Source organism: Phocoena sinus, chromosome 7 (assembly GCF_008692025.1).
Source record: "Phocoena sinus isolate mPhoSin1 chromosome 7, mPhoSin1.pri, whole genome shotgun sequence".
Taxonomy (NCBI): domain Eukaryota; kingdom Metazoa; phylum Chordata; class Mammalia; order Artiodactyla; family Phocoenidae; genus Phocoena; species Phocoena sinus.
In genome coordinates, this window is record NC_045769.1 from 13,492,776 (window position 1) to 13,510,765 (window position 17,990).

At 41.6% G+C, this 17,990-nt stretch overlaps 1 protein-coding gene across 6 annotated transcripts in view; it reads left to right on the plus strand.

Annotated features, from left to right (window-relative positions):
- Positions 1-17,990, plus strand: part of DOCK10 (dedicator of cytokinesis 10) — a 287,062-nt gene that overhangs the window by 121,319 nt on the left and 147,753 nt on the right. For all 6 annotated transcript variants that reach the window (XM_032637063.1, XM_032637065.1, XM_032637066.1 and 3 more), the window contains 2 exons: positions 3,891-4,010; positions 17,530-17,619. In XM_032637063.1, the coding sequence (XP_032492954.1) occupies positions 3,891-4,010; positions 17,530-17,619 (210 nt within the window). The remainder of the gene's footprint in view (positions 1-3,890; positions 4,011-17,529; positions 17,620-17,990) is intronic.

The window sequence follows — 17,990 nt, forward strand, 5'->3', positions numbered from 1 at the left end:
CCAAAACATGGAACTGACAGCTGTCTTGCTCCAGAGAAGACTACTGGTTGCATAGCCTGGATTCTCACCATCACAGATGCATAAAGCATCCTTGGCAAGCATTGCCAAATTCTAAGCTCTAGGTAGTGTGGAAGATATCACTATTATTTTTATTTATGAACCTCATATTCCCCAAATTATGAAACATTGAATATCTTGAACGTTGCACACTATGTAACAAATTCCCTGGAAAGATAGAATTTTACTTATCCCCCAGAGGTCAAAACTTAATAAATGATATGAAGCAGATCTGCTAGGCTTTGCAGCCCCAAGTCAAGATAACCTCAGTGCAGCATTTTAAACAGGAAGGGCTTAGTAAACCTCCTTCGTTAATTGGCTGGCATGTCAGAGCCTGAAGTGAATAACTAAAAATATACCTTCCAACAGGTGCTTACAGGCTATGCCATTTATTGTGTGTATCAAGGAGAGTTTAGGATTTAGATTTCCTGTGGTTTTATTAATAACCAGTGACTTGTGAACTCTGATTTTCCTATTGTACTAATTTATGTGGGATTCATTTTAGGTGGAGTTTAGGCCCTAGTAAAAATAAATAAATAAACAAGTAAGTAAGTAAATAAATAGATAGAAAGATCTTTGAAGGTCTTGACCTGCGGTTGTTTATTAACGCTCAAGTTTTCAACTAATGGGAGATAAAATTAAAATGACAGTGAGGGGCTTCCCTGGTGGCGCAGTGGTTGGCAATCCGCCTGCCAATGCAGAGGACGTGGGTTCATGCCCCGGTCCAGGAAGATGCCACATGCCGCGGAGCGGCTGGGCCCGTGAGCCATGGCCGCTGAGCCTGCGCGTCCGGAGCCTGTGCTCCGCAACGGGAGAGGCCACAACGGTGAGAGGCCCGCGTACTGCAAAAAAAAAAAAAAAAAAAAAAATGATAGCGAGAACAAGACTGTAGAAGGCCTTCTAAAACATCCTTATGTCATTTGCCTTTTTTTTTTTTTTTTTTTTTTTTGAGGCTTTCTCCATTTTATTTCTTTGGGAAAAGCAAACGAAGTCTTTCCATCGCATGTGGTAGAGATATAATTTTATATATAATTTATTTTGTGTTCGGAAATCCCAAAGCTGAGTCTGTTCATATTTTTTGCTATTTTTTTTCTTTCCTACTAATGCCTCCTCTTTCCCCTGCCCCTCTGGCCCAGGCCCAGATTCTGGGGCAGGTGCAGTGAAGGATGAGTGGGAATGGGCATGATTGCCAGGACAGCCCTCCACCCGGCTCAGAGATCTGGTGAGGGGCACCGGAAGGGGCTGTGCAGAAGGACAGAGGCCACAGGGGCACTCCTGTTTTTGTGGTGGATGCACACCTCATTACACAGTCACCAGTCATGGGAGGAGGCTGGTCAGGGGTCAGGGGATTGCTGACAGTAGTTAAACCTATAAATCCCAACGCACACTAAGCCACACTCCCACACTCCTATGCATGTTGGTGTGAAGAAGGGAGAGAAAAGGGACAGTGTTAGTAATCACATCATGAGCTGTTGGTAGAAGGACATCAGACACTTGAGCTGAAGAAACAGGAAATGGGGCTTACCAAACTCGATGGCAGAGATAAGAGCCTCCTGACCGTTTTGCAATGCATTCTGTTTTATTCGCTACGTCTCATACACAAACACAATATTAAGGGGGGGAAAAGAGATTCCAGAATAAGCCAGGTGTTTCAGACTTGAAGGCTTATTGGGGCAGCTGGTAATATATTATAAATGTGACATCGTGATACAGATGAACTTATTTACAAAACAGAAACAGGCTCACAGACTTAGAGAATGAACTTACGGGTACCAGGAGAGGAAGGGTGGGGGGAAGGGATAGTTAGGGAGTTTGGGATTGACCTGTACACACTGCTATATTTAAAATGGATAACCAGCAAGGACCTACTGTATAGCACAGGGAACTCTGTTCAGTATTATGTAACAACCTAAATGGGAAAAGAATTTGAAAAAGAATAGATACATTTATATGTATAACTGAATCACCTTGCTGTACACCTGAAACTACCACAACATTGTTAATCAACTACACTCCGATATAAAATAAAAAGTTAAAAAAAATGTTTTTTACATGTGACATTGCAGGGTAAGAGGTGATAGGCTACTGAGGTCTGTTGCTGACCTGGAGTGAAATACCACTACACAAAGACATTCAAAGCCAACTAAAATCATTAAGATAAGTGAGCCAAAACAAACGTCTGCAGCCTGCATTTGCCTCTTGAGCTATCAATCTGTGCTTCTTGGAATTAATTTTTGCCTGGGAAAATAGGGAATTGGAACCTAAAAGAAGTCTAAAATAGAATAATTATATCAAAAGGCAGGGAAAGGATGAAAGAAGGACTTTTTTTTCAATTACCCATCATGCCATAGTGTCTCTGTATCTTCTACTTGAAAATACTGAATGTCTCACAGCTTTCACTAAATGGATTATGTTGGGCAACTAAATTTCTTCTTTCCTCCAAGCGTGAAGTCCTGTGTTTTTATTTGCTAAATCAGCAATCTTCATTGAAGGGCCCTTCCAGAGAGGATATTCACCTTTCATCATCCTCAGTTTACTCAAGCATTTGTAAAATGGGTTTGTTTTTGTTCTGTTTCGGTGTAGAAAGTACATGGAAATCCATGTTGTTGGCCCACCGTGTTACATTTTGTTTTGTTTTGTTTTTTATAGTTGGAAAAAAACATTGACTGCTGCTTTGAGGAGCTCATTAGCAATTATTAAAATGTTGGTAACAGTTTCTGGAGCTTTACCAGCAGAGATCTTCCAAAGAAGGCTTTAGAAGTTGAAGCTAAATCTGTGGGCTTTGCAGAGCGGGGAGGGGTGGGGCTGGTGGGAAAGTGTCTGCTGATGTCATTAACATGAAAAATAAAATATATTTTTTTTTCATTTATGAGATCACTTTAGCATGCAGATTTCACGTTGACCACTCCAGCTTCCAGGAGCCCAAAAATAATCCAAACAATGATCCTTTTTTATTTAGGCTGCATGAATGCTTCATCCAAGGGCTAAGGGAACTTAGACTGTGTACCTGGTCTTCAGTAATATTTTATTATTTATTTTGGGCTCCATCTTTCTCACATTGTGAGTTCTGTACAGTTTGGCGTAAACATATCAACTGTAGAATGAAACAACCACCTTTCTCCCACTGGCATTTTAAATATCTCTCGGGCAGCTTCTTTGAGGGAGGTGTCTTTCCCCTTGGCTTTAGGAGTTTAATGTGGTGAGATTATCTAGCTATTTTTTCAGACTCTTTTCCATTTTCACCACACTGTTTCTGTATTAACTATGTTGTTCAATCCTACTAAAGAATTACCCAACTTCTCTCTCTATCGGCAAAGAGGCTCAGAGCCAAGCAATTAATCCTGATACAGGATCCAAGTTTCAGTGACGACGAAGACAGTCTGTGTTACTTTGATTGCTAGCAGGGAGCCAACGGCTTAAAATAGACCCAAGTAGACCTCACAAGGAAGTATCTAATTCACGAAAATTGATGATAATCATCATAATACTATAGCAAGTAAGGAGAAGGCCTTTCTCCACATTAACAAAGATCAGGTTTACATAAACATCTACTCTGTGGATGTGACAAGGCTGAACGCCATGTGCACTGGAGGCTTGGCGCTTAAATTACTGAGTGAGATGTCAGGTATTTCAAGATCTTCTCATATTATTTCAGATCTGGAAATAATAGTTATGTGGCTTTGCCCCAAATGCCTGGAGTCTCCATGACTCTCTTAGAAGGGTTGCACGATATCAGAGCTTTGGTGATTCTAAGAAATGAAATCCAACCAGATGTTGAGAAAAAGCAAGATTCTCCATTTCAGTGGTTAATACAATATTTTCTTTGTCTACAGCAAGAAAAGCCCAGGCTTCTCCAGCCTTTGGATTATGAAACTGTCATTGAAGAACTTGAAAAGACCTATCAGAATGATCCCCTTCGAGATCTCCTGTTCTTCCCCAGTGACGACTTTTCAGTAAGTGTTGTCTTTTCAAGCCATCTAAGTTCAGGAGGGCCCCACAAGGAGATAGTAGATCCTCCCAAATTGTGTCGCTGTCTTTCCTTATAGATTTGGGGAGCTCAGCCCTCTTCCTGTGGTCACCCTACATCACCGTCATCACAGATGGAATGCATATCCAGTAATAGAAAGTGCCCAAGGGCCTTCTAAAGTTGGAAGATTGGAGGCTCAGTGATACTGTGGCCACTCGGGATGGAAGGGGCATGGGGAGCTGCCTGGCTCCAGGTGGTACTTGTGTCCCTGCCAGGATCTTGGTTTCTAACCACTTACCTAGCCTCACAGAACACTTCCTCCCTTAGGCCATTTGTAACTGAAAGCTCCCAAGCAACTGGAACCAACCAAAGGCAGAGGCGGGGGCACAAAAGATGTAGGTCTTAAAAATCACCCTTAATCGTGGTTGTCCCTTGTTTAGCCTTGTGGGCAAGGAAAGGTAGGCAAGCGCATCTTCACGGAAGGATTTGTGATCTGAGATGCGTCCCGTTTAGGATGAAGCGCACTGGCACACAGAACACTCCAGAGGGTGGTGCAGGGACAGGAAATTCATTTTGGAGACAAGCACAGTAAAGTTATGGATGATGAGCACGCATGTGTCCCAAGCATTCCATCTGTGGTCATCTGACGCATGTTTAATTTGTTAGTGAATATCTATATAAACAGAGATCTCAATGGGCAGATGGTAACCTTTCCTTTTTTTGTAAGAGAAAGGTAGTCTCAGACATCACAAAAATGAACATCTTTTTTGTGTGTGTGTGTGTGGTTGGATATAATTTCTTTCTTTTGTTTTAACATCTTTATTGGAGTATAATTGCTTTACAATGTTGTATTAGTTTCTGCTGTATAACAAAGTGCATCGGCTATGCGTATACACATATCCCTATTACCCCCTCCCTCTTGCGTCTCCCCCCCCGCCCTATCCCACCCCTCTTGGTCACAAAGCACCGAGCTGATCTCCCTGTGCTACGCAGCTACTTCTCACTAGCTGTCTATTTTACATTTGGTAGTGTATATATGTCCATGCCACTCTCTCACTTCGTCCCAGCTTACCCTTCTCCCCTCCCCGTGTCCTCAAGTCCATTCTCTGCGTCTGCGTCTTTATTGCTGTCCTGCCCCTCGGTTCTTCTTAAAGCAGATGAAAAAGCAGCTCTGAGGTAACCTGTGGCATAGCCACTGTCTGTGGAAACCTCTGACGAGTTGCTGGGGCCCCAGGGCTTCCACTTCCTCAAACAGCCTCCAACTTCCATTCCTTCTCTTATCTCGGGGGCAGATCTGGCTTCTGGTTTCTAAAGGTTCATTTTTTTCACCTTTCTCCTTGAATTAATAAAAAAGAGGTGTGTGGAAGTCAACAGTTTTCTGTTCCAAGTACTGAGAATGATGGAAAGAAAGGAGACAGATTTGTAGACAGGAAAAAAGAAACTCTTCCCATCTGTTTTTCAGACTTTTAAATGTCTCTCGCTTGAGCATTTGACACACTTTAAAAGAGGCTTATCTTGGACAGAAATCTTGTTTCCGTGGTGGGACGGGGCCACGGGGCCTGAACTGCAAGCACAAAGTTGAACCACGTTTTATTTTTTAGTTCTGCATCCTTATTTTCTTTCAGACGAGGGTAAACCTTGAAACAGTCTCTTTCTGTCAAACAGCACACACACAAACAACTTGACACTTGGAGCCCCTTTTCTTCTAGCTCTGTTACTCAGAAATACTGTCAAAAGCTACTCCTAGTTCCCCCAGCTCAAGAAGAGAATGGAGGCATGTAGATGCAATGTAACATTTGTACTGAATTTGAATTCATTTTTTGGCATCTTTCCACACACATTTAAGCTAAGACTGGTCTGATTACTCTGTGTCCTTTGCTATCCTTAATGGTGTAAACAGAGCATATAATAAGTGCTTTGTTATTTTCCCAATGTAAACATTCCAATAAATACACTGAATCCTTTTATCTTGGCCTTGCTTAAGACCCATCTGTGGCCACCCCCATTGCCTTCAAAACAAAGGGCAAACACTGTAGTATTTCCCTAGGGCTTCTCCATGATCTGGTCCTTGCCCATTTCTCAAGGCCATGGTCTTCCACCCCAACCCAACCCCCTACCCTGTCATACACAGTCACCCTCATCCTCAGCTGGGGTAAAATGCTAGCACAATTCTGAACGTAACATTCTATCACCCCTCACACGATGTCCTTCCTTTATTCATTCAACAAATATATAAGGCATAATACCGAATGTTAGGTATTAAAATATCTCAGAATGGGGAGACAGCAGTGATTAGACAGAAATATCCTTGTTTTAATGAAGCTTACCTTCTGGTGGGAGGAATCAGGCAAAAAAAAAAAATAAGTAAATAAATTAATTAGCAAGATAATTCAGATAAAGACCAGTTCTATGAAGAATGAACGGGGCGGAGTAATAGAAGTAACGAGGGAAGAACTGAGCCGGACTGGTTGATCGAGGGCACCTCTGACAAGCTGACATTTGAGCTGAGCTCTGAATTCCCAAAGAAGACCAACCCTGCTAAAGCCTGGGGAAGGAAGGAGGGTTTGGGGCCGCAGGAAGCTGCTCCGAAGGCCCAGGAGAGGTCTGGGTGGACAGCCAGGGTGGTCAGAGTTGAGGTCAGGCAAGGACAAGGTAAGACATTTGCATCTTATTCGAAAGGCAAGTGGCGAGTCACTGGAGTGTTTCAAGAAGGGGGACGAGTGACCTGGTGCATGTTATTAAAAGCTCATCTGGCCTCTGCATGGAGAGCACATAACAGGGTGTAGAAGAAGCTGGGAACCAGCTGGGAGCGTAGCTCCCAATTGGCAGGTCCTCAAGAGACGTTTCATGCCACCCTATCATCAGAAAATATTGTGTTAGACAAACAGCTAAATTTTCATTTCCATGAAATGATATTTTGACAAACTAAAGGATAGTATTGAATATTATTACCACGTAAAGTTGCCAGTTTTTGAACAACTTTCAGATGAATTGGTTTCCTGCTTTCCTACTCTACAGAGGAAGGGTTGACAAACAATGGCTCATGGGTGACCTGTTACCTAATTTCGTATGTCCCGTGAACTAAGAATGGTTTTTACGTTTTTTAAACACTACCCTGTTTGATTTTCTTCATAGAATTGATTAAATAGTTGAAGGGAAAAAAAGAATATTTTATAACCCATCAAAATTATATGAAATTCAGATTTTGGTATCCATAAATAAAGTTTTATTTGAACCCAATGACACCCATTCATTCACCTGTTGCCCATGGCTGCTTTCATGATGCAGCTGCAGAGTTACAACAGAGGTGCAGTAATTGCAGCAGGGAGAGAGGGCCCTAAAAGATTTACTATCTGACCCTTTACAGAAGAAATTTGGGGATCCCCGCTATACAGTACAACCATGCTCGTTTTGGGGGGGCTTCCTCTCCCTCCATGTGGAGTAAAGCCCTTCTTTAAATGCCTTCTGCCACAGTCTGCTCCATCCACAGCCTGCATCACATTTCAGGGGTGTTGCTCGCCAACAGCAAGGCTTCTGTTCATCTGGCTAGGGTATCGTTTCCCAGGCCCATCCTCGAGCAATGAGTAAGGATGCTCTGGGATATGTGTGCACAGCCCCCAGTCACCCAATGAGAGGTAGTAATTGAGTGGCCACTCCAATCCCAAAGCATCTCAGGATGGAAGAAGGGGAGCGGCCCCAAACTCTCCACTCTCCCTCCAATGTCCTTCCCAGTTGTGCCCTACGGATGGGAGAATCTAGCTCACTTCTGTGTTTCCGTGTTACCAAGCACCCACGCTTGCAGTAGACATGATTCATTATTTGGTTTGTTTAATCAGTATTTATTCAGCACCCACAAGGCGCTGAATATAGAGTAGCACTTTCTAGACAAGAGAGACTGACAAGAAAAACAAAAGCCCTGTGTTTAAGGAGTGTGTGCCCTAATAAGGATGAAAACTAAAATTGATTAAGAATGCTTATGGTTAAGAAATAACAAGAAACAAAGTCTTCATCTGGTCCTCTGTACCCCTTAAAGGAGATTACTTTTTACCAAGACAGTATTCCATTCACACTGCTGGCCCAAGCCTTCATCATCCTTTTTTGCCTGGATCCCCAGAAGTGGTCTTTAACCGGTCTCTCTGCATCCTTCTTTGCCTTGATTGATTTATTCAATGGAAGCTTTTGGAAATACAAGTCAGATAATGCCACGCCTCTAGTTAAAACTTTCCAGTGGTTTTGCATCGCCTTTAGAGTCAAATCCAGCTTCTCACCTGGCTCCTGATAATCTCTGAGCCGTTTTCTCCTATAGCCCCGTTCCCCTTGGTCACTACACAGATACCTAGCGTTCTTTGTGTTCCCTGCATTGGCCCAGCCCGCCCCCTCCATGGGGCCTTTACACCCCTCACACAGCTGGTTCGTGTCTTCCATTCATGATTCAGTTCAACCGCTACCTCTTCAAAGAACCATCTCTGACTTCCAACCTGCATTACCCCACCTCCACCCTGTGTTACTCTATCACATCCCCCTGTTTGCTTCTCTTTATAATACTTACCACTACCAAGGAAGATCTTGGTTTGCTTTTTCGCTGTCTCACCATCAGTGAGTAACCCCAAGCAGGACAAGGGTGTCCCTGCCTTGATCATGGTAAGACCCCGCAGCAACTAGAACGGCGCTCGGCACCAAGCAGGTGGAAAATGAATATCTATTTCACGAGCTGTCTTTCAGACACATGTATGTTATTATTTTAGAATATAACTTTGAGTACCTTTAGGAACCAAAAAGGCTATTCTGAAATGAAATTTGAGAATAAAGAGAATGAAGTCATTGGTTTTTCTTGAGATCGTTAATATGATACTTTCCTCTTTGACTCAACTTAACACATCACCTTAAAAAACCAGCGCTAAGTTCGGGATCCCTTTCCCCAGAGGCTCGTTCCATCCGATACAGTGACTGGCACTTAGCTGCTATCAACAAAGGCTAATTTCCTCCCTGTAGCAGCCTGTACTTATTCACTTGTTTTCTGTTACTAGGCAAGGGAGAAATCAATTCATATCTGTATTTTAAGTACCCAACACAACGTCTGGCTCATGGGCATTCAATAAAGATTGTTGAACATTGAATTGAAATCGTCTTCTTCCAGATTAAGAAACCAAAGTAGAAGCATTTTCCTCTTTCTTGGCCCACGAGGTAGAAACTCTTCCTCTGGTGCGTGGGTTCTGGGAAAAAGCAGTGTGATCTTCTGTACTGCTTGCATCGTAATGATTACTTGGAATAAGCCGTCTAGATGCATTTATTAACTCATTCATTTCAAAAACATGCACTCCTTCAGTAATTGTATTTGCTGCTCTTGTTTTTCTCATCTTTCTTTTTGAAGCTGGTAGTAATAGAAACTTAAGACCAAAAAATAAAGAACTTAGTCACCAGATTGTGGCTTCACGAAATAGGCAAGGAGAGTAAGAAAGGAAAACAAGAGCTAAAGAACAGTTTGCACAGGGAGATCAGCTTGGTGCTTTGCGATGACCTGGAGGGGTAGGATAGGGATGGTGGGAGGGAGGCTCACGAGGGAGGGGATATGGGGACATGTGTATACATATGGCTGATTCACTTTGGTGTACAACAGAAACTAACACAGTATTGTGAAGCAATTATACTCCAATAAAGATCTACTTTAAAAAACAACAGTTTCGGGGCTTCCCTGGTGGCGCAGTGGTTGAGAGTCCACCTGCCAATGCAGGGGACAGGGGTTCGTGCCCCGGTCCGGGAAGATCCCACATGCCGCGGAGCAGCTGGGCCGCTGAGCCATGGCCGCTGAGCCTGCGCGTCTGGAGCCTGTGCTCCGCAACGGGAGAGAGGCCACAACCGTGAGAGGCCCGCGTACTGCAAAAAAAAAAAAAAAAAACAGTTTCAAGGACACAGTGAATCATATTGGGGAGTGTCTCAGTCGAAGGAGAAACTGATACAAAATAGCAGAACAAAACTTGAGAAAGGCAGAAATGAGTTTCTTGCTGAGAGAAAGATACAGAAATCCTAAAGTGGCATCATTTCTGGGAGATGTAAAAACCTTAAAGAAGAAAGTTCAGAGGTCCAAAAGCAATACTGACACTGTGGAAAGGCCACCTGATCACCTGTATTTCCATACTGCCCACCCCTGTCAAACTGCTCTATTTCCACTCAGTTTCCTGGCCCACCTTCTGTGAGCTACTTGCTGTAGACAGCAAGGACACCAACATGAACAAGAAACAGTACTTCCGCTTGGAAGGTTAGACTTTCAGTGCTGGCCAGTGGCATCTTCGAAGTCAAAGGTCTACGTTGCACATCTGAAGTAGCCTGTCGAGAGAGTCAACATAATCTTCTCAAGTCCTTTCTTCATACCAGTAGTTCAGAAGTAGAGTCTCAGGGCTCTCCAATGCATCCTGCAATTTTCATGGCTTATTAACAAGACTTCGGGAACTGGGCTTTCTTAACAGTTATTCTTTCATAGCATGTTTTTAGCTATAAAAAGCAACTGGTATGTGGGGACTTCCAGGCTCAACCACATGGGTCATTTTGTGAGAGGAAGCAGAAAGACCTTAATATCTTTTAAATGGAAAAGCAGGAAGGCCGTGATCGTTTATTTTTTTCTTCTTGCATCTCTTACTGAGACACAGCCTAACATTCTATAAGAATGTCAACCTCTTTTTAATCCTTGACTTCTTAGCCTGAAAAGCAGACTTTAAATGGCTCTTGGTGTTCATGCAAGAACGCTGTGACTGCAGTTTAAAAGCTAAGGAAGGGTCTTTCTCAAACTAGGTTATTCTTAGTTATAATATCCCTCTCGTTTACAAGCTAATGAAGCTGAGATTTGGAAAGGCTCATGTTCAAGGATGTAGAGTAACTGTGATGACAGAAATCAAACATAAGCACCTTGACTTTTGCTCTTGGAGTTTCTGTCTAAACAGCGTGCTCTGAGCCAGCTGCTTCTTAGAAAAATAAGGTGCATGACTTGGGGAAGATGTTAACTCCCTGCATCCCACAGTGAGTGGTACCATTACAGTATTGCAGAGAAGGGATTCTAGAGAGCTTACTTCAATTCGGTAAGAAGATGTGGAGAATGCTCTGGACTTGATTGTGCTAGGAATATATGTCCACATTAAGACTTCTGTGTGAATATTCATAGCCTCATTATTCATAATCCAAAGTGGAAACAAGCCAGATGTCCATTAACTGAAGAGTGGATAAACAAAATATCGTATGTTCATGCAGTGGAATATTATTCAGCCATAAAAAGGAATGAAGTACTGACAACATGGGTGAGCCTTGAAAACATTATGCTAAGTGAAAGAGGCCAGTCCCAAAAGTGTACCCATGGTATGATTCCATTTACATGAAATGTTCACAATAGGCAAATCCATAGAGACAGAAAGCTGATTAAAGTTGCCTAGGGCTGGGGAGAAGGGAGAAAGGAAAGTAACTTCTAGTGGATATGGGGTTTCTTTTGGGGGTGATGAAGATGTTCTAAAATTAAATAGTGATGGTGATTGCATAGACTTAAAACCACTGAACTCTCTCTAAAAGGGTGAATTTTATGGCATGTCAATTATATTTCAATAACAGTGCTATATTTTTAAAAAAGGATTGTTCTAAGCATTAAGGTAGGGATCATGTAGGTGGTCAGAGAGACAGGATACCAAAAAAATCATAAAGACACATGTCTGCATTCAAGTACTTCATTCTTTAAAAGAGATAACAAAGTATACCAGAGACACAATAAAAAACATGGCAAAGGGCTTCCCTGGCGGCGCAGTGGTGGAGAGTCCGCCTGCCGATGCGGGAGACGCGGGTTCGTGCCCCGGTCCGGGAAGATCCCACGTGCCGTGGAGCAGCTGGGCCCGTGAGCCATGGCCGCTGAGCCTGCGCGTCCAGAGCCTGTGCTCCGCGACGGGAGAGGCCACAGAAGTGAGAGGCCCGCATACCGAAAAAAAAAAAAAAAGAAAAGAAAAATACAAAAAAACATGGCAAAACATTTCATGTATAGTTATATTTTATCACCAAAGCAGATTTAATGTGGCTTGCTTGCATACAAAAGTACACACACGTAAAATGACTGGCTGAATTAATCACTTGCAGGGCTTTGGGTTCTACAATATTCTACAGTTAAGCTGCAGGCTTCATGGGTAATACAGACAGTAAACGATATAATTCTGAGAAGATGTATGTTGGATGAATTAGAGAAGGTTTTCAAAAGAAGGTGGCATCTTGGTCAAACCTGAGATTAGGAAAGAACAAGGAAAGAAAAGGGTTTTCTGAGAGTAGGAGCACGGCAAGGTATGTGCAGGCCTGAGCCCAGCGTGGAAGAAAGAATGCCCGCAGCCACGGGAAAAGGTGCCCTGGCGGCTTGGCTGCGGTGGGTTGGCTCACGTCTTAGGCCTGTTGCTGCTCATGAGGGCATATCTGCAGGCCTCACACGGAGCAGGCTTCTTCGCCGTACCTCCCTGGAGAGTGAGCTCAGACCACAGCCTCTGAGTCCTTGCCAAGGGGAGACCTTGGTGCAATAAGTATATTCCTGTTGTTGGAACAGTGTGTTCTATTAATACTCACATTTTTCCATATGTAAAACGTTTCATCCTTACCACCATGGAGGAGGTGAGACACATTTTGGAGCCTGGAAAATGAAGCACAGAAAAAAGAAGGGAAGTGACTTGCTCAGTGGTTTGCCTGTCCAAGACTAAAATGTTTTGAAACAGGTCTCCAAAGTTCCCTAATTATATACTTAAATACTATGATGGATGAATCACCATGCTTGACTTGGCTGGATGATGACTAGGGTCCAGTTATGGGCAACTGCTCACTCTTCGTGCACTTCCCATACAGTTTAACTCCAGCAAAACAAGAAGGACCTTTCCCTTAAAGCACAATGAAAGTATTCATGTGAATTCTCATGTATGTAAAAAAAATAAAATCACAATACTCTTCTGAATGGGGTAAAAAATGTTTTTCAAGCAACCAATGTAGTATAAGTGTCTGCTCTACTAGGATAAAAACCAGTATCAGTGTTTTAATTTGAGAAGTTTAGGTGAAGATTACTTTTAAACACACGCTTACGTTGGAATTGACCACAAAGTGTTAGTTAATAGCCCTTATTGTGAGGTTTGTTGGCTTCTCAAGCTCAGACTGATGGGTTACTCTAAACACCATCTTTTTTGTCCTCTTTTTTAAGCAGCTGGGATCTACAATACCGTCAGAGGGAGCTTTGCTCAGCTCCAACATAGGAAAAGCAACTTCTTTTTTAGACTTTGACAGTGGCCTTTGGCCAATTGAGAAATGGCCCCTATGTGCTTGGAATGAAGTCTTCTGTAGTCATTTTAGCCAGCAGAATGGTAGCTGTGACAAAGCCCCAAAGACTACCCACTGCAGAGTAGAAAGAATCAGAAAGTGTCAGGGCTGCCGTGGAGGATGTCTGAATGTCATGGACCTGAAACTACAAACACAGGTCTGCATGCCTCATTTCATAAATAAAAGGACAGTTTTTATTTCCAAATGCCTAATCTCTGGACAATAGGCCCTTATGAGACTCTCCCACCCGATGAGCAGCTCGGCTGAGTTCCAGTGCAGTCTCAGATCCGTCCCATGCTATTGAGCTCTACTGATCGTTGACCAGAGGGTTTATTAAAGAGAACAGGAAGTCTGTTGTGGCCAAGGCAATTTGTAGTGGTCGGAAAGTATCTAATTCTCAGAAAAGAAATTATTTGTAACCATGTTGATTCCCTTACTTAACAAATATGACTCTGTATACTTTTTTCCTATTAGATCGATTTATTTTTGCTTCAGCAGAGATACATGAAAGAAATTTAAAATGATCAAGATGGGGTTAGGGGGTTAAGAGGTACAGACTGTTATGTATAAAATAAATAAGCTACAAGGATGTATATAGTACAACACAGGGAATATAGCCAGTATTTTGTAGTAACTGTGAATGGAATAGAACCTTTAAAAATTGTGAATTGCTATGCTATACACCTGTAACTTATGTAATATTATACATCAACTATACTTCAATTAAAAAATGAAAACAAAAGGAATCAAAAATGAGTAGAAGCAATACAGTTCTTAAAGTTGAAATTGTATGGAGCCCTTCAGCTTTTTCACGCAAGTTCTCCAGCATTATGACAAACTATAACTGAGGTTAATAGCATGTTATTATACATGTATTCCTTTCCTTGTATTTGTGTACTCTGTGCAAGGTATTAGATGTGCATGTTGTAAAATATTGTTTCAGATTTATCACATGGTTACATGAGGGTGATTCAGCCCCAGCTGCCTTATTTAGCAAAGAATCAACATCATCTCATAACTAGAGGTCATCAGGGATCACACATAACCATTGTACCTATGATTAATTTTTATTACCCCAAATTGAAGGAACTTCCAATCTCATATATTGAATATGAGCATTAGCCTGTGTATTTGGGACCCTAATCTTTACTCTGTGGCATCACAAATCAGGTAGTCATGTAATTATCATTACTGGAAACCTGAGCCCACCTTCCAGAAAAAAAAAAAAAAAAAAACCTTCTTAAACCAGCTCAGTATTCACTCTATTAAACTATACCACAGAGTACTTGATCTTAGTGGGGTGACAGGTTTATGGTATAACTAAACAGGAAACTAAACTTTGGGCCCCTTTACTCTCCATCAGACTTAGAGTATTTTAGAGCAGCTATTATTTTTTTAAAGGCAAGAAATCAATAAACTGTGGTAGATAATGAAAAAGAGGAATCTTTTGCTTTTTTATATAAAAATTTTATTATAAAGTAATGACTGAAATATAGAAAATTTTTTCAATTGGAGGAAAAAAATCCTTAATCTTGCCAGTAGATCACAATATGTAATGTTCCCTGGAAACGCATCAAGTTACACTATGTATCTGCAAATTATCTGTCCAAACAGGAAATAAGTTATCCCCAGACAACTGAAATCCAGCAATAATCCCCAAAGCTCAATTTAGGCATGGATCTTCATCTTCTACTCCAACCTTTCAACAGAGTTTATTTACTGTTTATCTTCTAACGGAGTGAATAACATAAAAGATGCAACTAGCAAAAGGAAATTCAAAAGGAATCAAAAACGTAAAATCTAGATAATAATAAATCCTAAACTGGCTCCAACACGCTTCACGTGGGAGGTAATGGTTCCCTGTGTGTGTATCTATACTTGGCTTAAATCGACAGCCATGTCCCGCGAGCACTTCCAGACTCTCTTCACACAAACTGCAGTCAAATCCTGGGGCAGATGCACTGACCGAGGGGCTCTGTATCTGTGTTTCAAGATGAGCATTTATTTTTGCCATATAATGTATCTTGATTACAGTTTTCTTATTATTTTTTTGTCCTCTGATCATTATTTTTGTCCTCTGATCCTGTTAGAGTCACATGACATTCTTCCTGTTTCAGTGTCCAAATCCCATCCTCCCAATATGCACGTACATGCGTGCACGCCCCCACACACAGATACCACCACACCCACTCACACATGCACATATACATTGCTCACACATGACAGACACACGCTCACACATGACAGACACACTCACCATGCACACAAACACACGCTATCAAGTACAGCATACCTTCCTGCATAATCACACTCACACACCAGGCACACACACACATTCACACAGACATACTTACACGCTACATGCAACCACACAAGCTCACACAGACGCACACCACCCACACACCACATGCATACACAGAATGCACATTTACATACTCACACACATTCAACACACTCAACAAGTAAGTACTGAGCACCCAACCAGGCACTGAGGTTATAGCGATGAACAAAACAGACCAAATTTCTTTCCCACGAGGAGCTTATATCAAGAGTGAAGAGAAAAGGGGATTTGAAGAAAATATGAGGCTAGGATTGGAAGAAAAAGAGCGATGCTGCCCTTGGTGGCAGAGCCTGCAGCTGCAGCTGTGACCTCAGAAGACTAAATTCCCTGGACCCCTCTCCTTCCCAAAAGTAAGGATGGGTTTTAAGACTCTCGTCTGTTTTAATAATTGGTCTAGAAAAATAAAAGATCCCAACTGTTGGTACCATGTATGTTAACAGACTCATCATCCCAGCATCCTTGTAATCCCCAAGGAGTACAGACTAAAGGAAGCTGGTAGCTGTTAATGGAAAGCTACCAATTTATGGCATCCCATAAGATATATACAGGGGAAACAATCTATGAATTCTGTTTTAAATGTCTTATATTAAGAGATTCTTTATATTTTTAGTTAATGTATATTCATTTAATAAAAAGTTGTTTGCTTAGCATTGAAGTTGAAAATGTTTTATTTATTTCAGTGAAAACAAAGACACTAAAAACATGACTTATTTTCTTCAAGGTCCAGATTTACTGAATACCCTTTCTTCTCTCCCACCATAATTGTGGGTACACACACACACACACACACACACACACACACAGGGCTTCTGAAAGGGGCTAAATTTACTCTGTGGATATTCAAGAGATTATTTACAGTAGGATTAAAATAATGTAGATTTTGTAGGTTTTCTTTTTCATTTCAAATGTATTTTATCAATAGCGTTAAGAACAAAAAAGATACCAATATAAATAAACTAGTCAAAATATACAGATGCCCAAATTTTTGTGTTCTGCAGGGAAGGAAACAGCTTAAAATTATGAGCTTCACAGATAAAACAGTACTTGCAATACAGTGTTGTAATCCTCCCTTATCCACCGGGGATACATTCCAAGATCCCCAGTGGATGCCTGAAACTTCAGACAGTACCAGACTCTATCTATACATACTGTTTTTTCTTATACGCACATACCTATGATAAAGTTTAATTTATAAATTAGGCAGAGTAAAAGATTAACAATGATAACTAATAATAAGATAGAACAATTATAACAATATACTGTAATAAAAGTGATGTGAATGCGGTCTCTTTCTCTATCACAATATCTTATTATACTGTACTCACCTTTCTTCCTGTGATGATGTGAGATGATAAATGGCCTAGGTGATGAGGTGAAGTGAGTTGAACGATGTAGTGACATAGTATTAGGCTACTACTTATTAACTTTCTGACAATACATCAGAAGGAGGGTCATCCTGGATCGTGGAGCCCTGAAGATGTCGATGAGATGGGATGGTGGGGACAGAGTGTGACGGCTTGAGATATCATCATGCTATTCAGAACAGCACACAATTTCAAACTTATAAATTGTTTATTTCTGGAAGTTTCCACTTAATATTTTTCGACCCTGGTTAACCATGTGTAACTGAAACCATGGAGCAGGGGGAACTAACTGTAATGCCAGTGGTGGTAATCCAAAGAGGTTTGAATCTTCCCTCCTAGAGATTAAATTGGTAAGAACTATGGACGTTTCTCTATCTTCTCTTATCCTTAAATGCTAAGATCTCATACACTTCTTTATTGTGCCTTTGGTATAGTGGTCTGCCCAGTGCTTTAAGACGGAAGGCTTAATTTCTTTTCCTTGTTCCTCTCAGACTGCCACAGTTCCTTGGGACATACGAACATTGTACTCAACAGTACCCGAAGATGCAGAGCACAAAGCAGAAAATTTACTGGTGAGAGAGGTAAATGCAATGCTTCCACTCCTTTATTTTATAAAGCTTTGCTTCTCCCCATTTAGTTCTTTTCTTTTTTAACATCTTTTTTGGAGTATAATTGCTTTACAGTGTTGTGTTAGTTTCTGCTGTATAACAAAGTGAATCAACTATATGTATACATATATCCCCATATCTCTTCCCTCTTGCATCTCCCTCCCACCCTCCCTATCCCACCCCTCTAGGTGGACACAAAGCACCCAGCTGATCTCCCTGTGCTATGCGGCTGCTTCCCACTAGCTATTTATTTTATATTTGATAGTGTATATATGTCAATGCTACTCTCTCACTTCGTCCCAGCTTACCCTTCCCCCTCCCCGTGTCCTCAAGTCCATTCTCTA